This window comes from Acipenser ruthenus, chromosome 33 (assembly GCF_902713425.1).
Source record: "Acipenser ruthenus chromosome 33, fAciRut3.2 maternal haplotype, whole genome shotgun sequence".
Taxonomy (NCBI): domain Eukaryota; kingdom Metazoa; phylum Chordata; class Actinopteri; order Acipenseriformes; family Acipenseridae; genus Acipenser; species Acipenser ruthenus.
In genome coordinates, this window is record NC_081221.1 from 39182 (window position 1) to 62524 (window position 23343).

Here is a 23343-nt window from a genome sequence, read left to right on the forward strand (position 1 = left end):
CCCTCACCCCCCCAGGAAAGGCCTGGCTGCCCCCTCACCCCCCAAGAGAGGCCTAGTTGCCCCCTCACCCCCCCAGGACAGGCCTGGCTGCCCTCTCACCCCCCCAGGATAGGCCTGGCTGCCCTCTCACCCCCCCAGGACAGGCCTGGCTGCCCCCTCACCCACCCAGGAGAGGCCTGGCCAGCACAGGGGACATTGGGGCATTGAGGAAACTGAGGATTTAGGCACAGAGGCCTCTTTTTTTCTGGATCTCACTGAATGCAGAAGAATCACTTCTAAGTTTCTAAGCAGATGCAGAGTTTTGTCTGAGGAAAGTAACTCTCCGATTTCAGCTGCCTAATTTGGGGTTAAACACACTTTCTCTTCCATACGTTGTGCTTGTTAGATAAACAGAGTGGTGTGGTTCTTTCATTCACGAGGTCAGTCAAGAGCAATTCCTCATTCGTGGAAATGTAACAGCACTCCATGAACGTCTGAGATGCTCCTCTATTTAATACGTGAAACTGCAAGCGCAAGTCAAAAAGGAAGTTAGAAAGGCCAAGACAGAGCCAGAAATGAGCATTGCTAAGGGGGCTCCAATTCCAAAACGTTTATCCAATATTATAACAGCAAGAGAACATTCAAAGAGGAGGTGAAATGTCTAAGAGATACAAATAGCAACATCATAGATGAAGAGAAAAAAATAGCAAATATATTAAATGATTACTTTTCACAACTCTTTACAAAGGAGGACACGGACAACATGCCCCACATGTCGACCTGTTCCTATCCAGTTTTAAATAACTTTAACATAACAGAGGCAGAAGTGTTAAAGGGACTAGGAGCTCTTAAAATAAACAAATCCCCTGGGCCAGATGAGATCCTCCCAATAGTACTCAAAGAAATGAAAGAAGTTATTTACAAACCGCTAACCAAGATCATGCAACAGTCTCTTGACACAGGGGTTGTACCGACAGACTGGAGAATTGCAAACGTAATACCGATCCACAAAAAGGGAGACGAAACCGAACCAGGTAACTACAGACCAATAAGCCTGACTTCTATTATATGTAAACTTATGGAAACTATAATAAGTTCCAAAATGGAAAATTATCTATTTGGTAACAGTATCCTGGAAGACAGTCAGCATGGTTTTCGGAAAAGGAGATCGTGTCTAACTAACCTGCTTGATTTTTTTGAGGATGCAACATCAGTAATGGATAATTGCAAAGCATATGACATGGTTTATTTAGATTTCCAGAAAGCATTTGACAAAGTCCCACATAAAAGATTAATTCTCAAACTGAATGCAGTAGGGATTCAAGGAAATCCATGTGCATGGATTAGGGAGTGGGTAACATGTAGAAAACATAAAGTACTAATTAGAGGAGAATCCTTAAAATGGAGCGGGGTAACCAGTGGTGTACCACAGGGATCAGTATTAGGTCCTCTGATCTTCCTAATCTACATTAATGACTAAGATTCTGGTATAGTAAGCAAACTTGTTAAATTGGCAGATGACACAAAAATAGGAGGAGTGGCAAACACTGTTGCAGCAGCAAAAGGTCATTCAAAATGATCTAGACAGCATTCAACTGGGCAGACACATGGCAAATGACATTTAATAGAGAAAAGTGTAAGGTACTGCACACAGGCAATAAAAATGTGCATTATAAATCATATGGAAGATACTGAAACTGAAGAAGGAATCTATGAAAAAGACCTAGGAGTTTATGTTGACTCAGAAATGTCTTCATCTAGACAATGTGGGGAAGCTATAAAAAAGGCCAACAAAATGCTCGGATATATTGTGAAAAGTGTTGAATTTAAATCAAGGGAAGTAATGTTAAAACTTTACAATGTATTAGTAAGACCTCATCTAGAATATTGTGTTCAGTTCTGGTCACCTCGCTACAAAAAGGATATTGTTGCTCTAGAAAGAGTGCAAAGAAGAGCGACCAGAATTATCCCGGGTTTAAAAGAATTGAACAAAGAAGACGACGCAGCGATCTGATTCAAGCATTCAAAATTCTAAAAGGTATTGACAATCGACCCAGGGAACTTTTTTTAATTGAAAAAAGAAACAAGGACCAGGAGGTCACAAATGCAGGTTAGATAAAGGGGCATTCAAAATATAAAATAGTAGGCACTTTTTTACACAGAGAATTGTGAGGGTCTGGAACCAACTCCCCAGTAATGTTGTTGAAGCTGACACCCTGGGATCCTTCAAGAAGCTGCTTGATGAGATTCTGGGATCAATAAGCTACTAACAAACAAACAAGCAAGATGGGCCGAATGGCCTCCTCTCATTTGTAACCTTTCTTATGTTCTTATGTTCTAATACAAATATAGGTTTTGATTTGTTTCTTACAATTCAAATGTTCATCTGACAGTGAGAGAGATGCCTGCAGGCCTGCACACTCACACCCTGCTATGACATCAGCATGTTTGCGTTTTGGTTCCTTCACTGACAGTAATGCTATTAATAGAGCTAGATTACGAGTCAGCAGAGTGCCTGAATCAGCTGAGGAGTGGAAACCCCTCCCAGTCAAATCAGCCCTGAGAACAGCCTGCCTCCCCCGGCTCCCAGCGCCCTGCCTGGTATGTTGAAGAAGTTACTGGAACATTAGTGTCAGGAACAATGCACCGGCCACACAGAGTCAGGCACAATGCACGTGTGTGTTAGGAGAGCAATCTTTTTTGTGACTGAGGCTGGTTTGAAGTCACAAGACAGTGCCAGATAATTTTCCAGAGCTCCTGCATGCCTCGTCGCACCTGCCTCTTGCAGCTGGTAATTCCTGGAGGGAGAGACGAACACAGCACAGTAACGATGACAGCTTCTTCCTTCAATACACAGATTACCAGCAGTTTCAGTGCAGTGGGGTTCAGTGCAGTGGGCTCAGTGCAATGGGGTTCAGTGCAGTGGGGCGCAGTGCAGTGGGGTTCAGTGCAGTGGGGTTCAGTGTAGCTGCACAATCTGAGCCTCATACTCTGCTGCTCTCTGTACCTCCCCCAGCAGCCTTGGACCAGACCGGACCAGACATGTGGATTGTTTGAGAACTCTTCTGGTCCATACACAATGTAATGTTTACAACTGCACTGGTGCGCTATAATTAGTAGTTCATGTTTAACCATGCTGCGCTTGTTTCAATTATTTACATAACATGCAAACTTCAAATTGATTAAACACTTTTAAAGAAACAATTTCCTTATGCTGTTCCTACAGAGCATTGCCAGCTGCAGTAAGCTGAGAGCACCCTCCTCTGGACAGCTGTGGTACTGCATCAGCCCATTTGTAATCACAGCACTGACTGCGAGTTCAGGGCCCTGGTCCCTGACCTGAGGCCCGCAGTGTGTCTTGGACCGGCGCTGCAGCAGATTGTAAAGGTCAAGGTCGTCATTGCGTGCCATGTGAGTTTTATCCAGAGGCTCACTCTAGAGATTCGTCTCGCTGTCAGAGAGAGACAGAGACACTGTGGAGAGTGTGAGAGACACAGACACTGAGAGAAAGGGTGTGAGACAGACACTGTGAGAGAGACACAGAGGCACAGAGAGAGATCAGGACGCACTCACTCCAAGAAAGGGGGAAGAGACAACAAGTGAGACACACACTGTGCTGCACAATGATTTGGATAGGAATGAATATGGAAGCAGAATTCTGACCCTGTTAACTTACTGTTCACTTCATGTGATATTTTGTTACTGATCCAAGAAGCCCTGCAGACACACAGGCTGCTGTGCAGGACCGCTCTGTCCTGCAGACACACAGGCTGCTGTGCAGGACCGCTCTGTCCTGCAGACACACAGGCTGCTGTGCAGGACCGCTCTGCCCTGCAGACACACAGGCTGCTGTGCAGGACCGCTCTGTCCTGCAGACACACAGGCTGCTGTGCAGGACCGCTCTGCACTGCAGACACACAGGCTGCTGTGCAGGACCGCTCTGCACTGCAGACACACAGGCTGCTGTGCAGGACCGCTCTGCACTGCAGACACACAGGCTGCTGTGCAGGACCGCTCTGTCCTGCAGACACACAGGCTGCTGTGCAGGAGCGCTCTGTCCTGCAGACACACAGGCTGCTGTGCAGGACCGCTCTGTCCTGCAGACACGCAGGCTGCATTTAGTCACTGTATCTTTGGGGGAACCATTATTTATGCAGGGTCTCCTGAAGTGACCAACTCATATGCTTGGGTGTTGGCTGGGTTCCACACCCAAGCACACGAGTTGCTTTAAAGGGTTTTACTCACTTATTAAAACAACGCATGCTTCTGTTGCATGCCTAAAAGCAAAGTGTAGGAGTATCATACACATCTAGCTAACTAGATCTCCCACAATACCCCACAGGGGGTAACAGGCCTGCAGAGCTTGCTGTAGGATGGGGGGAAGTGTGTAAAGGGTTACTCAGCAGCATTGCATGCCCTAACCCTAACCCTAACCGTGCTCTTGTGAATAGGGGCATTGTGTCCTGAATGCCGAGGGGTGGCTGAAGCTATTCCTGATCCCTGGCTGGGGGCTGACTTTGTATCGACAGCGACTGAGAACAGCACAGCTTCTCAGAGCGGCTTTATTGTAGTGTTACTCTTGACCTTTTATTGGCTGCCGCGGACTAGAGACGAGCGAATCATCATCTTCCCTGGGTCGTTGACATTCGGGGCTCTGGAGCCCTGTGGGGCGTCGTTGCGGTGAGGGGAAAAGCAATTGGGCATTCGAAAAGCGGAGAGTACAAAAATGAGAATAGATAACACAAAACCATTCACAGGATTTTTAATTATTATTTTTTAATTTTAACTCTTGTAAATTTAAAAACATTGGCTCCTGTTACATGAAAATCAGCCTCTCCGTGGACTCTATTGTTCTGTATTATTGATCATTATTAGATTACTGAAGTCAAAGGGTCTCTAAGAATCTTAACAAGGCAGTCATAATCTGACTCAAGTCTTTGCTGAGTGTGATGGTCTGGAGGTTTAGTCAGTCAAACTCTTCCAGTATTCACAGCAACCCCCAACACCTCTCCCCAGTGAAGCACTCAGACTCTGCCAAGACCAGCACAGTTAACACTTCAGAGAGCATGTCAGTAAATCATATCGTTATTAGAACAAACACAGGCTGTTAGTTAATCAGTAACATCAGTTTCAACATATCTTTAGATTTTGGCACCTGATTGATGAGGCAAGAGTAGCTATATTGCTCTTTGAATGTCCAGGGCTGATTGAAGAGTTCTGTACACAATGCTGAGAGCACACTAGACCCTGCGAGTGATGTGGGATGAGCCTGAACCCAGCAGAACAGAGGAACAACCACCTTTGTCCACCAGTGGGCACTGTGTGTGTGTGCGCACACTGTTTAAAAATGTCATTAGAAGTTAAAACATTAATTAAGAGGTCACATCAGTTGTGATAATATAGGACTCTGATCTCAAAGGAATCTGTGTGTGTGTGTGTGTGTGTGTGTGTGTGTTAGCATGAGGGTGGAGCAGCATTATTTCACTCAGAGGGATTGGTATAGATTGTAAAATGGAGGTGAAATCGGATCAGATCCATTACACTTTAAACCTAAACTTAAAAGAAAACACAAACCAAAAATTGCTCTCACAGATCCACTGAACCTGCCCTCAGAGACCCTCTCAAACCTTAATGAACCTCATCCTCGCGCTGCCGAGAGAGAGAGAGAGAGAGAGAGAAAAGAAAAGAGGGGGTTTTGGAACCTATATATTCCAGGAATAACTTTCATTTGATTAGTTGGCATGTCGGGCAGCTATTACTGTAAGACTGAAATTGTAAAAGTAAGTGCAGTCAACCCAGAGCGGAGTGGACGTCTAATTTTAAAACAGCAGAGTCTCAACCAAACTGCTAACAATTGCAAAGCATTGGCTGGCAGTTACAAACAGACAGACAGACCTTGAGGTCGGTGTTGAGGATCCAGATGAAAGTGCACACAGTCGGGTTGCTGCTCGCTTCAGAACCATGAAACGCCCAGGCCGTTCTCACCCCTGACAGAGAGACACAGCACACACTGGCAGGGAGTTTCACAATTACACTGCGTTACAAATTAACCAGATCCTTTCGTGTGCTTAATAACAGTTTCACAGTTACACTGCGTTACAAATTAACCAGATCCTTTCGTGTGTTTAATAACAGTTTCACAGTTACACTGCGTTACAAATTAACCAGATCCTTTCGTGTGTTTAATAACAGTTTCACAGTTACACTGCGTTACAAATTAACCAGATCCTTTCGTGTGTTTAATAACAGTTTCACAGTTACACTGCGTTACAAATTAACCAGATCCTTTCGTGTGTTTAATAACAGTTTCACAGTTACACTGCGTTACAAATTAACCAGATCCTTTCGTGTGTTTAATAACAGTTTCACAGTTACACTGCGTTACAAATTAACCAGATCCTTTCGTGTGTTTAATAACAGTTTCACAGTTACACTGCGTTACAAATTAACCAGATCCTTTCGTGTGTTTAATAACAGTTTCACAGTTACACTGCGTTACAAATTAACCAGATCCTTTCGTGTGTTTAATAACAGTTTCACAGTTACACTGCGTTACAAATTAACCAGATCCTTTCGTGTGTTTAATAACAGTTTCACAGTTACACTGCGTTACAAATTAACCAGATCCTTTCGTGTGTTTAATAACAGTTTCACAGTTACACTGCGTTACAAATTAACCAGATCCTTTCGTGTGTTTAATAACAGTTTCACAGTTACACTGCGTTACAAATTAACCAGATCCTTTCGTGTGTTTAATAACAGTTTCACAGTTACACTGCGTTACAAATTAACCAGATCCTTTCGTGTGTTTAATAACAGTTTCACAGTTACACTGCGTTACAAATTAACCAGATCCTTTCGTGTGTTTAATAACAGTTTCACAGTTACACTGCGTTACAAATTAACCAGATCCTTTCGTGTGTTTAATAACAGTTTCACAGTTACACTGCGTTACAAATTAACCAGATCCTTTCGTGTGTTTAATAACAGTTTCACAGTTACACTGCGTTACAAATTAACCAGATCCTTTCGTGTGTTTAATAACAGTTTCACAGTTACACTGCGTTACAAATTAACCAGATCCTTTCGTGTGTTTAATAACAGTTTCACAGTTACACTGCGTTACAAATTAACCAGATCCTTTCGTGTGTTTAATAACAGTTTCACAGTTACACTGCGTTACAAATTAACCAGATCCTTTCGTGTGTTTAATAACAGTTTCACAGTTACACTGCGTTACAAATTAACCAGATCCTTTCGTGTGTTTAATAACAGTTTCACAGTTACACTGCGTTACAAATTAACCAGATCCTTTCGTGTGTTTAATAACAGTTTCACAGTTACACTGCGTTACAAATTAACCAGATCCTTTCGTGTGTTTAATAACAGTTTCACAGTTACACTGCGTTACAAATTAACCAGATCCTTTCGTGTGTTTAATAACAGTTTCACAGTTACACTGCGTTACAAATTAACCAGATCCTTTCGTGTGTTTAATAACAGTTTCACAGTTACACTGCGTTACAAATTAACCAGATCCTTTCGTGTGTTTAATAACAGTTTCACAGTTACACTGCGTTACAAATTAACCAGATCCTTTCGTGTGTTTAATAACAGTTTCACAGTTACACTGCGTTACAAATTAACCAGATCCTTTCGTGTGTTTAATAACAGTTTCACAGTTACACTGCGTTACAAATTAACCAGATCCTTTCGTGTGTTTAATAACAGTTTCACAGTTACACTGCGTTACAAATTAACCAGATCCTTTCGTGTGTTTAATAACAGTTTCACAGTTACACTGCGTTACAAATTAACCAGATCCTTTCGTGTGCTTAATAACAGTTTCACAGTTACACTGCATTACAAATTAACCAGATCCTTTCGTGTGTTTAATAACAGTTTCACAGTTACACTGCATTACAAATTAACCAGATCCTTTCGTGTGTTTAATAACAGTTTCACAGTTACACTGCGTTACAAATTAACCAGATCCTTTCGTGTGCTTAATAACAGTTTCACAGTTACACTGCGTTACAAATTAACCAGATCCTTTCGTGTGCTTAATAACAGTTTCACAGTTACACTGCGTTACAAATTAACCCGGCTAGTAATATATTATATAGCATTTCCAGGTCCTGTTTATTACACTTACAAACTCAATTCCATCGATAAATACTACAAGGTCTTATACATTAAAACAAACAAACACAAACTTATTACAAATAATAATAATAATAATAATAATAATAATAATAATAATAATAATAATAATAATAATAATAATAAAATGGAACAATGTTGTTAATGCATATTACTTCCTTTCCTCTGCACAGCTGCTAATTATTTTAAGAATGAACGCTCTACTGCTTTATATCATAAGAATGAACGCTCTAGAGCTTTATATTATACATTGTTAAGAATGAACGCTCTAGAGCTTTATATTATAAGAATGAACGCTCTAGAGCTTTATATTATACATTATTAAGAACGAAAGTAACACGCCGGACTTTCGGTACCGCTAGTCTTTACGACCGAGTAATATACAGGTAATACTGAATCTCAAACAAAAACTGTCGTTTTAGCTAAACGAAAAACACGTAGTGTCCTAAATCTTCAAACGCGATTAGATACCCTGCTGTTTTTTTTACGTTATGTGTTAACATTCAAAGTGACCTGATGCAGACCATTGTTTTCTCTTTAGTTTCCCTAAACCAATCAAAACGTGACTGAAGCATGTGCGCGCGTTCACGGAGATCATTCTCCGCAGAATCTGTGCAGACTGACCAATTTAGCCAATGGGTGCGTTCACGGTGATTATTCTTAGAAGATCATTGGCTAAATTGGTCAGATTCTGCAGATTCTGGCAGAATGATCTCCGTGAACACACCCGGTATCTTCCGGCTGCTCAGAAATATTGACAAATAGCGGCATCTAGTGCTGGATGCAAAGGCACTACACACATTTAATAAAATATGTATTTATAAAAATGCACAGAAGAAAACGGCGTAAAAAAGAAAAATTACAAAATTATGAAGATGCCTTATACTATATATGATATGATAGATATAACTAAATATTATAAACACAGCATTATTCAATATTGTAGATAAAAGGGGATGAGAATAATGTACTATTACAATAAATGCGCGTTTTTAATGTTAATAAAGCCACGTGTTGTTTGTAAAGCACACATTTAGTTTCCTGTTGTAGTTCAGCAGCATGAATGAATAACAACGAACACCGTGCCTCAATTAAAATGACTGAAACAACTCCGGCCACTACCACCAACTAAAACAGCTTAAAACTGACCATTACCCCAATCAAAGACTCACATTCTTTAGAAACCGGACGCTGGTGTAGCCGGGAAAACAATCCCCGTCTGAACGGAACGTTTTTCAGAGCTATTGTATCAGCAGGACAGTATGTCATATTACACAGTTCCATAATCAATAATGCTGATTTGACACCGCTACCCTTTTCAAAAATGGCGGCCATTGCCACCAACTGAAATGGTTGAAAATGGACCTCATAATCCCAATCAAAGATGGCTATTAGACTACTTCCTTAGAATCCGAAAGCTAGTGTAGCCAGGAAACAAATCCCCGTGGAAACGGAACGTTTTTCTGGGCTATTGTATCCACAGCGAAGTATATTATGTTACATATCCTTAATACATATGGCTGATTTGACTTCACTAACCTTTCAAAATATGTCGGACAATACCACCAACAAAGATGGCCGAAAATATCTCAAACCTCTAACTAGAATGGCAGTGGGTGGACTTCCTAAACAGGAATACACACTGATGTTCATTCAAGTTTTATTTTGACGATATACTGGGAATTCTAATGATTTTATGTATGTAATAATTTTCTTTGTCAAAAAACGAAAATATATTATTAGCTTGATACATAAATGGTCTGTCTGTAAAGTGAAATTAGTCTAATGTTCGTGTGTCCAGAACTGTTCACGTTACCAGTGCTTCCTGAACTACATCCCCCAGACTGCACAGCGCCCCTATAGCTTTACAGCGAGGGGGCACCACACCGCCCTCCTGTGGTGATAATTGGAGTTTACACCATGTGTGCTGTGTTCCTGTTTCTGCTGATTTTTAATGTGTGCTGTAAAAGTGGGGTGCCCTTGATTACTGCCCCTCTTGTAAAATGACATCATTTTTGTATGTTTTTTATTCTAAAACATAAGCACGTAGTTAAAAGTTAAAAGTTATAGTTCTGTATTATGGGTTACATTTCCATTCATTGTGTGTGTGGTTAAAATTACCACAGTTTAAAACAGCTAATACTGAAGAAGACTCCAAATAAAAACAACAATAAAGTCATTGTTTATTAATTGTTTCAGTTTCAGTAAATACAAGGACAGGTGCAGAGTCACCAGAGAGCAGTGAGACACCAGAGCAAGACCCAGATCTCCTATTGCAATAACAGAATGTCAGAAACATCATGTTCTCCGTTACAAAAACTGGGACTTCTCAAATATTTGCACTGATGGCATTAATTGTAACCTTCCACAAGGGGCAATGGAGCACCATGCTTTATGTGTGTGTGTGTGTGTGTGTGTGTGTGTGTGTGTGTGTGTGTGTGTACTGTCTATGCAGCATTAATAGTTCTCATGTATGCAGCACACAGGTTCACTCATAGATCCACAGACAGACAGTCAGACAGACAGACTCAGTCCAGTTCAGGTTCAATAGTACAGCTCCTTTCTCAAGTAGGGTCCTCTCTCTCTATCCCTCTCCTCTATCTCTATCCCTCTCCTCTTTCTCAATTCTTTCTCTTAGTGACAGTGTGTAGTCCATTAGAGCATCTCTTCTTTCTCCGCTCGCTCTCTTTCTTCCTCGGGTGGGGCTGTCTTTGGGGCGGGCTCTTCTTGTCTTCTGACCTCTGACCCCTGTGAGGCCTGGTCCTCGTGACCTGTGTTGACCTCAAACCCCTGTGTGGCCTGGCCCTCGTGACTTGTGTTGAGCTCTGTCTCAGAGTGAGGCTGTGTCTCTGTGGAGGGACAGGCAAATGGTTCTTGCTTAAACAGATACATTTTAAACAATGTTCTACAGAGCCCAGTTTAATGGCTGACTGGTGGCGCTGCTCCCAGTTCAAAAAGGACATCTAAAGAACAACAAACACCAAGCAACTTTCAGGCGTTGTCCTCAGGCAATTTGTCAAGCAACTTGAAGAGGAGGCTTTTTTTCAAATGTTTTAATAATGCCACCAGCAACAAGCTTCTTCTGAAGTTACCACAAAAAGCTGCTGTGTGGTTTGTGGTGTTTCATAGGTATTAGAGGAGTAGGAGATGCTCACCTTCAAGGCTGCCTGTGTCCACCTCAGAGTCCCTGTCTGAAGAGCTGTCCTCCCTGTCCTCTCCTTCCTCTTCCTCCTCCTCCTCCTCCTCCTCCCCCAGTTCCAGGGGCTCCTCCAGGGGGGGGTCGGCACCCAGAGACTGCAAGTGAGACTGGACCATCCTCTGAACCGCTGCCAAGAGAGAGAGAGGGAGAGGGAGAGTGAGGGAGAAGGAGAGGGAGAAAGGTAGAGGGAGAGAGGGAGAGGTAGAGGAGAGGGAGAGGGATAGAGGGAGAAAGGGAGAGGCAGAGGAGAGAGGGAGAGTGAGGGAGAAGGAGAGGAGAGAGGGAGAGGGAGAAGGAGAGGAGAGAGGGAGAGGGAGAAGGAGAAAGGAAGAGGGAGAAAGGGAGAGAGAGAGGGAGAGGCAGAGGAGAGAGGGAGAGTGAGAGAGAAGGAGAGGGAGAAGGGAGTGAGAGAAGGAGAGAGCAAAGAGAGATTGGGATGTTTATATGTTGTTGATTTGTGAATTGCACATATTTATAAGCTATTTAAAAAAGCAGCTTAAAAAAAGGAAAAGTTTTCACTGGCACTTCTACTGCAAGCCCTGCTGTCTCTGTCCTGTGGGCTGTTGTTTGGGTCTCTGAGCAGAGTCTGCAGCAGTGCAGTCTCTCAGGTCACCTTGTCCACCTGCACAGAGTTGACAGGGAGCAGTGATGGGCAACAGAGATTGCACACCGGGCCAGTCTAATCCTGAATAACTAAACATGCAGGAGTATATCATACTGCTGTCGTGTGTAACGATGTGAGTGCATTAGTGAGTGTGTGAGTATCAGCATGGCAGTGAGTGAAGGGACCCGACTGTGCAGCTGGTACTCTAATGAGGTTTCATCCAGAAGCAGCCCTTCAGACTCACCAGCACAACACAGCACCGCTGTGAGCAGATCATCCCAGCCGATTAGAGAGGGTCAGGACAGCAGCCATCTCACTCTCACAGGAACAGAGCACACAGCCCTCTGTGTCCCTCCACAGATCACTGGAGAGACACAGGAATCATCTCGTGTGAGTGAGTGTGTGTGAGAGTGTGAGTGTGAGTGTGCATGTGAGAGAGTTCTGTCATGAAAAGATATCAATACAGCTTTGTGTACAACGGACAGAGACCCCATGCCATTCAGCCCTGCTTAGTAACCCCTGCCCAGTACCCACAGTTCAGTATCCCTGCCCAGTACTCACAGTTCAGTATCCCTGCCCAGTACTCACAGTTCAGTATCCCTGGCCAGTACCCACAGTTCAGTATCCCTGCCCAGTACTCACAGTTCAGTATCCCTGGCCAGTACCCACAGTTCAGTATCCCTGCCCAGTACTCACAGTTCAGTATCCCTGCCCAGTACTCACAGTTCAGTATCCCTGGCCAGTACTCACAGTTCAGTATCCCTGGCCAGTACCCACAGTTCAGTATCCCTGCCCAGCACCCACAGTTCAGTATCCCTGCCCAGCACCCACAGTTCAGTATCCCCACCTTTCAGCGAGGGCGGATGATACGCACAGGGGTTCGGCCGTTTGGGTTTCAGGACTCCATTCTCCCCCAGCACCCACTGCTGAGAAAAACAGAGAGACAAAGAGGAGTGGTTACAATCCAGCATGGCAACAAATCAGCAGCAGCAGCACTCACTCTCCCTCTCCCTCTCTGTCTCGCTCTCCCTCTCCCTCTCCGTCTCGGTCTCGCTCTCCCTCTCCCTCTCCCTCTTGCTCTCCCTCTCCCTCTCAATCTCAGTCTCACTCTCACTCTCCCTCTTGCTCTCGCTCTCCCTCTCGCTCTCCCTCTCCCTCTCCCTCTTGCTCTCCTCTCCCTCTCCCTCTCCCTCTCCCTCTCCCTCTCCCTTTCGCTCTCCCTCTCCCTCTCCCTCTCGCTCCCTCTCCCTCTCAATCTCAGTCTCACTCTCCCTCTTGCTCTCCCTCTCCCTCTCGCTCTCCCTCTCACTCTTGCTCTCACTCTCTCTCACCTGGTGTGTGGTGCTCTCCTCCTCGGGGGGCGAGTTCTCTGACACTCTGAACAGGGTGGCCGGGGTCGGCCTCCTCCGGCGGATCTGAAACAACCCATAAAAAAGGGCTTGTAAACACAGGGGGGTGCAGGGGGTGCAGTGGGGCACACCGGATGCAGGGACTGATTAGAGGTTGAAATTCAAACTGCTGAAGGTCACCCTATAACTCACTTTCCATCCCTCCTCCTCCTCCTCCTCCTCTATCACTCTGTGCAGCCCTGTCTCTCCCTCCGCACAATGGAACTGCTTTATGTTTGATAATGAACCTCGTATTAAGTCTAATAATACAGCCTCCCGCAGGGACCCCCCCACACTCGACCATGTTGAAACACCCTGCAATAAACCCTGTCCTGTTTTATTTTTGTATGCTTTTATTTTGTATGACTGTTTTTATCATTGTTTTAATGTTATTTCTTGTGGCCTTCTCTTGAAACTAATCACAAGGGTTCTCGTCTGGTTAAATAAGTACACCTGGAATTTGAATTTCACAGACAGCTTCCTCCTCCTCTCTGTGCTGTACTTTAGTGGGAGGAAGGCCTTTGGTAAGCAGCGTGTGACTGACAGTACGGCTCCTGCTGTACCTGCAGCAGTGGCTGGTTAAATATGACGTTTCCAAGCTGTAATGCTGCTCACGAGACGGATCATCACAAGCATGTCCCCTTTCCAGGACCCTCTGCAATGAGCTGCCTGTCTCCAGGGTGCAGTGTGATCTGCTGCTCAATTAGACCAAGGACATCGTAAACTAGTTCCACTCGCTCCAGGGAACAGAGCCCCGCGGGGAGAGGCAGTGTGAGAGAGGGAGGTGTGAGAGAGGGAGGTGAGAGAGAGGGAGGTGAGAGAGGGAGGTGAGAGGGGGAGGTGAGAGAGGGAGGTGAGAGAGAGGGAGGTGAGAGGGGGAGGTGAGAGAGGGAGGTGAGAGAGAGGGAGGTGAGAGGGGGAGGTGAGAGAGGGAGGTGAGAGAGAGGGAGGTGAGAGAGGGAGGTGAGGGGGAGGTGAGAGAGAGGGAGGTGAGGGGGAAGGTGAGAGAGGGAGGTGAGAGAGGGAGGTGAGAGGGGGAGGTGAGAGAGGGAGGTGAGAGGGGGAGGTGAGAGAGATCACTCTAATAATACAGAACAGACAGTGTGGGGTTCACCAGCACCAGAGATATTATTAGAGGTTTCGAACCAAGGAAGAAAGAAAGAAAGAAAGAAAGAAAGAAAGAAAGAAAGAAAGAAAGGATGCATGAAATGCACAGATATGGACCAGCATGCACTGTGCTCGGATTAACAACACTGACAGAGATCAGATAACTTAAAAAAATGAACAATAAACACAGCCCAACTTTCACTTTCCATGGCATGGACCCCTGACCCCTGACCCCCGACCCCACAGTGATACCTGGATAATGACTCCCTGCCCCCCATTAAACTTTAAACGGTCTCTGCTCAGCAGTAATTGGCCTTTATGTTGACAAAACATTGCAACAAATGGCTCCACTTTATAATAAGTGTCAGTGATTCAAATATAACTGTATCTGAAAGAACAAACTCCCTGCTGCATATGAAGTCAGTTATTGGCGATTAATAACAGTAAATAATACGCTGGCTCACATGTAACAACCTGTGAACTGCAGACACTAGAAAGTGTGACTCTCTAATGCATCACATGTGTTCTGTAGAGCTTAACCCGTCCCAGCTGCATCTAGAACTTTATTATTATTATTGATCCCAGCGGGATTTCCAGAGAATGTCAAATCCCACTTCATTAAGGGGGGGGGGGGTAACAGATTGCTGCGGGACGGTCAAACACGTCCCGCTCGGTACGAGGGTGCAGGGAGGGGCTCATAGTCTGGAGTTCAGAGATTTGACTCCACAGCAGACCCTGCCTGAAGAGACACGGGTCCCCTGCCCATTGCCACCCCTGTGTCAGTCAGGCTGCTTGCAGCAAGAGAAGGTTATAAGCTTATATTCCAACACAGGCTTGCAAGGTAACCCTTCTTGAAATCTGTCGCTATAATGATAAAACAACATGGACTTAAATCTGTCACTATAAAACCCAGCACTGTGTTAAACCTATTTCTGAAGCTGCTTGGGGCTCTATCTGATCTGAACGAGGACACTGAGTTTCTGATCCCAGAGGAAACAACTCCCAGATTTAGAAACCGAACGGCCTCCCGTGACGGGAGCCCTGCTTATTAAACCTCATCTCTGCTGCTATTCAGTGCCCTGCCCTTTGCAAAGAGTTTGATTCTCAGACTCAATCAGGATGAAATCATTTGATCTACCAGCACTTTGAGGCAGTTACTGTAACTGCAAGTATTTTCACACACAGAAATGGCAACTCCTTATTCACACACCCTCTCTGCCAGTCCCCTCTCTCCCAGTCCCCTCTGTCCCAGTCCCTCTCTCCCAGTCCCTCTCTCCCAGTCTCTCTCTCCCAGTACCTCTCTCCCGCTCTCTCTCACACACCCTCTCTCCCAGTCCCCTCTCTCCCAGTCCCTCTGTCCCAGTCCCTCTCTCCCAGTCCCGCTCTCCCACTCTCTCTCACACACCCTCTCTCCCAGTCCCTCTCTCACACACCCTCTCTCCCAGTCCATCTCTCCCAGTGCCTCTATCCCAGTCCCTCTCTCCTAGTCCCTCTGTCACAGTCCCTCTCTCCCAGTCCCTCTCTCCCAGTCGTTCTCTCAGTCCCTCTCTTCCAGTACCTCTCTCCCGCTCTCTCTCCCCATTCCCTCTCTCCCAGTCCCTCTCTCCCAGTCCCTTTCTCCCAGACCCTCTCTCTCAGTCCCTCTCTCCCAGTCCCCCTCTCACACACCCTCTCTCCCAGTCCCTCTGTCCCAGTCCCTCTCTCCCAGTCACTCTCTCAGTTTCTCTCTCCCAGTCCCTCTCTCCCACTCTCTCTCTCACACACTCTCTCTCCCAGTCCCTCTGTCCCAGTCCCTCTCTCCCAGTCCCTCTGTCCCAGTCCCTCTCTCCCAGTCCCTCTCTCCCAGTCACTCTCTCAGTCTCTCTCTCCCAGTCCCTCTCTCCCGCTCTCTCTCTCACACACCCTCTGTCCCAGTCCCTCTCTCCCAGTCTCTCTGTCCCAGTCCCTCTCTCCCAGTCCCTCTGTCCCAGTCCCTCTCTCCCAATCCCTGGTTCTGCTCTCACCATCTCCACGGCGTGTGGGTCCAGTTGGCTCGGAATCGTCACTGGCACTGAGAACTGGATCTTCTTTTTGTTTTTGGAGTCCATGCTGTCTGCCCGGGGAGCAGGGGCTCTGTCTGTCTATCTGTCGTGGGTCCTGAGAGCGCAGACTATCAGAGTCCTAGGTTGGATGTGATTGCAATATTGAAGGCTGCTGATTGCTGATTCTCTCTCTCTCTCTTTCTCTTTCTCTCTCCAGCACAGCCTCTCCTCTCTCTCTCTCACAGCCAGCAGGAAACTGATGAGAGGAGAGAGCGAGCGAGGGAGGCAGGGAGGGGTAGGGAGCGAGAAAGAGATATAGATAGAGGGAGGGAGGGAGGGTAGAAAGGGGTAAGGCGAGATAACCAGAGGGTTAGAGATACACTCACTAGTCTAATTTATTTCCCAGGTCGCGATAAGCGGAGGGATTGAAAGGACAATGTGGGGGTTCTCTCTCTCCCTCAAGGGAGATGATCGATGGTAATCTGTAACTGATTCCTTTTCACAGACAATCCTTTATTACAAATCCCATTGGAGCCACTCGCTGCAGTAGGTAACCAATAAAACCTTAAAGGGTGATGCGATGTTCCGTTTTTTCAATATGTTCGTATTTCACTGTGGAGGCAGCAGTGAGTGCTGGAGCCGTATCCAGGTATCCAGGGTGCGCGGTTGAGCCGTAGAATAATTGATTGAACTCTGGGGCGAGCGGAAACTGGTACCAGCAGGGGGCGGGGGGAGGGGGGCCAGCAATTAGACTGGGGTCACAGCTTCACTTTAATGAGGGCAGCCTCTACTCCTCTCCCAGAACACACTGACTCACAGACAAGGAGGCACTGAAAGATCAGATTCTAATCCCTGTGGAGGAAAGAACTTTCAGCTTTGAGTTTGCATCCCTTTTAAAAATGTCTTTTTTTTGGTTATCCTGTGTATTTACTGACATTTACCCTGGTGTGTCATGTTTTTATATGCGTTCCCATACCTCTGTGCTTTACAATGCTTCCCTATGCTTTACCAGACCGCTCTGTGCTTTACAATGCTTCCCTATGCTTTACCATACCTCTCTGTGCTTTACAATGCTTCCCTATGCTTTACCATACCTCTCTGTGCTTTACAATGCTTCCCTATGCTTTATCATACCTCTCTGTGCTTTACAATGCTTCCCTATGCTTTACCAGACCTCTCTGTGCTTTACAATGCTTCCCTGTGCTTTACCATACCTCTCTGTGCTTTACAATGCTTCCCTATGCTTTACCAGACCTCTCTGTGCTTTACAATGCTTGCCTGTGCTTTATTACACTTTGATATTCTTTTACTGCGTTGAAGGTTTTTTATAAGGTTCAGTCTGCCAGCGGAGAGAGTCTGGCTTGGATATGCAAGAGCAGTGTGAGCACCTCATAGTGAAGGCAATAACACCGTGTTCCCGGTCCGTGTTGCTATAACTGTTTAAATAACATAGCTGTCATTTTTCTTTTCATTGTTAACATACTGACAACTTTTTACACTTATAATTTTAAAGTCTGTTTCAAAGCTCTTTTCAAAATGTCTGCTCTAGTGCACTGATAGTGTCAGGATTATTGCCCACATTGTCAAACAGGTACAGCAATAACAATCCATGATGCGGTACAGTCAGAAAAGACAGAGCACTTCCTGTGATTTAGAGAACAGATCTCAAACCCCAGGGCACTGGAGCGGACATTTTGAAAAGAGCTTTGAAACAGACTTAGTTGTAGCAGCACTCTTTAAGGGGAATCATGGAATTCAGAGGAATTCAGCCCATGTCTGTATCATAAACACAAAGTATTCAGTTCTGTGCCTCCCACTGCTTCACTTATTCCGCCCACACAACAACATAACTCAATATGAACGATGGCCTTAACTTCAAAACTGAACACTTTCTAAACATATTCATGCAATGAAGTGCGGGAGGAGAGTTCCACCACCCCCCTCAGCATCGCACCCGCAAGAAACGAATCTCTTAATGGTTTTGTGTTTGGATCTGGCGTCTTCAATGCAACTGCTTAGTTGAAAAGACAGTTATTGCTTTTTAACGAATCAGACTCCATGATGGCCCCTGCGTGATAGCGCTAATATTAACACGCTGTGAGGAGCGCTGATCAGCACGGGACTCGGGCGCCCTTGCCCGGTCACGTTCCTGTGGGCACACGGCTTATTGTTGCGTCACCACTCAGATCGAACACGTGCTGTGCATCTCATTAAAATATGCAAAATTATATACATAATACAATAAAATACCATTTTAAAAAATGAGCAATAGGCATCAAATAAAAAAGCACATCCACTTTGGAAGGTTAGGCTTCTGATTGAAATATTTCTAATGTTTTATTTATGTGTATTCATCAATGCGGTGTTCACTATCTCAAATCATAACTGAATAAATAAATACCTCGTTATAAAATAACCTAATAAGAATATGTATACCTACTGTGAAAAATACACAACCGTAAAATAATATCTTCATACTGTATAACTTAATTTAATAAACCTCAACATCGAGTCTAGTTTTGAATGGAATCGTTTACACGGTGTCTGTAATACAATAACAGAACCCTAATGCAGATACATTCAGACGCAAAACCTCGAACTCCCGATTATAGCGTGTGTTTTTGGTGACCTCTAGCGGCCGAATAATGAAACTGGAGTCATTTTTCAATAGTTGTGTTTGAGTCAGACGGTTTTGTCACCGCCCTCTCATCGTTTACCGCTGCGTATCTCCGGTTATTGCTTTGACTCTCAGTTCGGCTCTTATTTTCTCTTTACAGTGAGTGGAGCTCATGCTTTTTTCTATGTCACCACCGCTATATATCAAATGAAAAAGGCGAGTGTGTGCAGCAGGTAGTCTGCTGTAAGTATTTATTGCTCTTTATTAGCGCATTGATAGGATCTACCTTGAATGTATTTGTCCCTGTTAACAAAGCTTTCTCACATGGTCTGTTTCAAGTGAAAACTGTTATATAACTATTTTGATAATAGGACCCCGTGACTATAAACCTCTCCTCTATGTATGTGGTGTTTGCAATTCTGGGAGAATCTAGCCACACAGCACTGCAATGCCACTTTTTGTCAGCAGCTGTCACCGTTACACTAGAATTCAAGTAAATTTGCGCTGGGTGATGATGAGTGTTTTTTTCCTAATGCGTAAAACCCACACTGTGCTAGACTGATTTTAACCCGTTGGTGCCATTGTCCTCATTTCAGGACTGGCTACCTTCGTAATTCTTTTAGCTGGCATCTACCTGTCCTTTATATGTTCTCTTTAACCATATTGTTATGGTAACGTACTCTGATATTGTTAACCGCAAAAGTGAATACTAAATGTAATGTGATAATCAAATTACATAAATACATATTGTTTTCTAATTTAAAAAAGGGTAATTAATGGGTTAATGTGAAATGAATGGACGTAATAGATACAGCATTCACTGAGTTTCGATAAGCCAATCAGAGTCAGAGACTTTACCTGAAAAAAAAAAAAAACAATTCACCTGCTAAACACTAATCGCGCGGCAGCTTAGGTGAGAGTTCAGAACTGCGCACGGGACAGCGCTTTTAACGGAAAGTTGCGTCTTTTCAGAACTTTGACACACATAGCACGACAGAGACAAACACGAAGGTAAAAATAAAACAAATAATTATTAACTTTTGATGTAAAACAGCAGCCTTTACGCGTTACAAGTATATTGGGATAGTCTGTGTCTGTTTCATGGTGGTCCACTTTGCACACTGCGTAACAAATCGAGTCAAGTACGATGTTCATGACAGGAATTTCATATTTCATTTATACATGTTTAAAACAGACTTTTATCCTCCCTCTTTAGTGTATTTTAGCAGCAGTAGATTATTATTATTATTATTATTATTATTATTATTATTATTATTATTATTATTATTATTATTATTTTACACACTTTAGGTGAAGCTGGAGTAGAATCCCGCCAAATTTCAAATGTAACGTTTTATTTTGTTTTACTTTGAACTCGATCATTCTCCAAATAAATCCTGTAATTTTCTATTGAGCCTCCGATTTAATTCAAACTGTAAAGTTTTGTCCAAAAAGCCCATTTGCGTATGTCAAGATTGATAGAATTTGCTAATTATTAGTTTATTGAGCTATTTACTTATGACAGCCCAGTCTTTCTTTAAGCTAGTGGTATGTTGTTATTGATACTGTATAATCACCACCAAGCCCTGTGGCCTGGGTTCCCCTTGGTTTTAAAGCACATTGTGATATAAAAAAGGCGCTATAAAAGATCGAGTCCCATTTTTACAGCGAGCGGGAGAGAGATGACTGGCCTCTCCTGCAGCAATCGTAGCCCCATCAATTAAACATGAAACCTCATTGCGAGAGTGTGCGTGAGTGTTAGACCAGCGAGAGTACTGGGAATGTTGTCTTTATAGACAGGTGGCTTGTTAATCCGAGTTGTTTTACATTAAAACATAAATTGAGAAAAGGGAAAGAAGAGTCACTGTGGACAGGGGGCGGAGTGCTGAGCATAGCAAGAGAGAGAGAGAGAGGGGGGGTGAGCGGGGGTAACATAGAGAGGGGGGATGGGGGGGGTGAGCGGGGGTAATGTATCTGCCACAGTTGTGTGGCTCGTGTATGAAATACAATCAGTGAGAACAGCTGACACTGGGATTGGGGAGCGAGGCATCCAGCAGAACTGGCAGGTTGGCACAGGCACCTTGGCAGCGATTTAGCACAAATATAACCCTCTCCCCGTACCAGCACACTCTCGCCCTGTCTAATCCTGCACATACACCCACCATTCTTCCATTGTTTGGAGCACATGCCCTCATAACCTCTGTTATTATATCTCAATTAGACAATCCCCTTACCAAAAGCTAAATTTAACCCTATTAAATAGGTCGTTTAGTAATCCCAAGCACACTGATATTGATTGTATGAAACATTCTAACCCCCCACCTCCAAAAAATAGATGTATTCTGTACTTGTGAGCACACAGTTTCTTAGGTTACAGCACACACTGCCTGACCCTAACCCTAACCCTAACCCACAGCTGAGCCAGTGCTGAGGAACCCTTTGCAGAGCCTGCCTCACCTGCCCTCCTCTGTGTATGTGTGTGTGTGAATGATTGTGTGTGTGTGTGTGTGTGTGTGTGTGTGTGTGTGTGTGAATGATTGTGTGTGTGTGTGTGTGTGTGAATGATTGTGTGTGTGTGTGTGTGTGTGTGTGAATGATTGTGTGTGTGTGTGTGTGTGTGTGTGTGTGTGTTTTGGGGGGGTAGTATCAGTAAGTAATGAGGCCCCAGGGAGCAGGGGGGAGGGGGGGCGACAATGAGCAGCTCGTGCCAAAAAACAGGGGATAAAAGGAGAAGTACAGGGGATTGGACTACAGGGCATGCTTATGCCAGAGAGCTGCCATCAATCAGAAGGTACTTCACTGGGCCAGCCTGGCAATGCATGGCAGCCTGCTGAGCACCGTTCTCACCCAACCAGGAGGCATGTCTCTTTAAGTGGCAGTGGTGTTACTGCCTCTTTAAGTGGCAGTGGTGTTACTGCCTCTTTAAGTGGCAGTGGTGTTACTGTCTCTTTACCTGCCAGTGGTGTTACTGCCTCTTTAAGTGGCAGTGGTGTTACTGCCCCTTTACCTGCCAGTGGTGTTACTGCCTCTTTAAGTGGCAGTGGTGTTACTGCCCCTTTACCTGCCAGTGGTGTTACTGCCCCTTTACCTGCCAGTGGTGTTACTGCCTCTTTAAGTGGCAGTGGTGTTACTGCCTCTTTACGTGGCAGTGGTGTTACTGCCCCTTTACCTGCCAGTGGTGTTACTGCCCCTTTAAGTGGCAGTGGTGTTACTGCCTCTTTAAGTGGCAGTGGTGTTACTGCCCCTTTACCTGCCAGTGGTGTTACTGCCCCTTTACCTGCCAGTGGTGTTACTGCCTCTTTACCTGCCAGTGGTGTTACTGCCCCTTTACCTGCCAGTGGTGTTACTGCCTCTTTAAGTGGCAGTGGCTGCTGGGAAGTTTCCTTTGCAGAGAGATTGGCTCCTGCCTTGCGGCCCTGCAGGACCATTTGTGCTAAAACTCATTTGCACAACTACAGTTAATTGGCTACAACAATTAATTAATGTGTTGGAAAGTTGGCACAAAAAGTTCATTTAAGAGGTTTAATAAGCAATTAGCCAAAAAAGGGATTTTGTTTTTAAGTTTGCAACAGAGTAAGTAATTGCTTGTATTTCAAAACTTTTTTTAAAATATTAACAACACCAACTTTCTTCCTTTCCCTCTTTGCATCTTTCTTTTTTCTTTTTTTTTTAACAACTTAAACAAACAGTTTTTTTCTCCCATATAAAATATTGCATGACTAATGAGTGAAGCAGGTTGAAATCCTGGGGAAGATGTCCTTGGAAGACGAATGCATTTTCAGCAGAATAATTAACTTAATTAACAAATTCACATGCATATTCATCAGCCTATTAATGTCTCCTCAGCTCAGCTTGATGAGCAATGCAGTAATAACCATCTCATTTACATACCACATTCACACTGCTTTCCAGAAAAGAACCAAATACAAATAACATAAAACACACACACACACGCACACGCACACAGATACACACAGACACAGATACACACTCAAACACACAGATACACACACAAACACAGAGACACACACACACAGATACACACAGACACAGATACACACTCAAACACACAGATACACACACAAACACAGAGACACACACACACAGATACACACAGATACAAGATACACACACTCAAACACACAGATACACACACGCACACAGATACACACACACACAGATACACACAGAAACACAGATACACACAGAAACACAGATACACACAGAAACACAGATACACACAGAAACACAGACAATACTTCTCA

The 23343-nt window shown here is 44.5% G+C and overlaps 1 protein-coding gene across 1 annotated transcript; it reads right to left on the reverse strand.

The window, feature by feature from the left end:
• Positions 1-10308: 10308 nt before the first annotated feature.
• LOC117971275 (protein phosphatase 1 regulatory subunit 1B-like) lies at positions 10309-16699 on the reverse strand. Its single transcript, XM_059006697.1, has 5 exons — positions 16444-16699; positions 13277-13360; positions 12793-12871; positions 11298-11468; positions 10309-10991 (listed from the first exon to the last, which is right to left on the reverse strand). Exons 1-5 carry the CDS (start codon positions 16525-16527, stop codon positions 10798-10800), a joined length of 612 nt encoding a protein of 203 aa, XP_058862680.1. The 5' UTR covers positions 16528-16699; the 3' UTR covers positions 10309-10797.
• Between the last annotated feature and the right edge of the window lie 6644 nt (positions 16700-23343).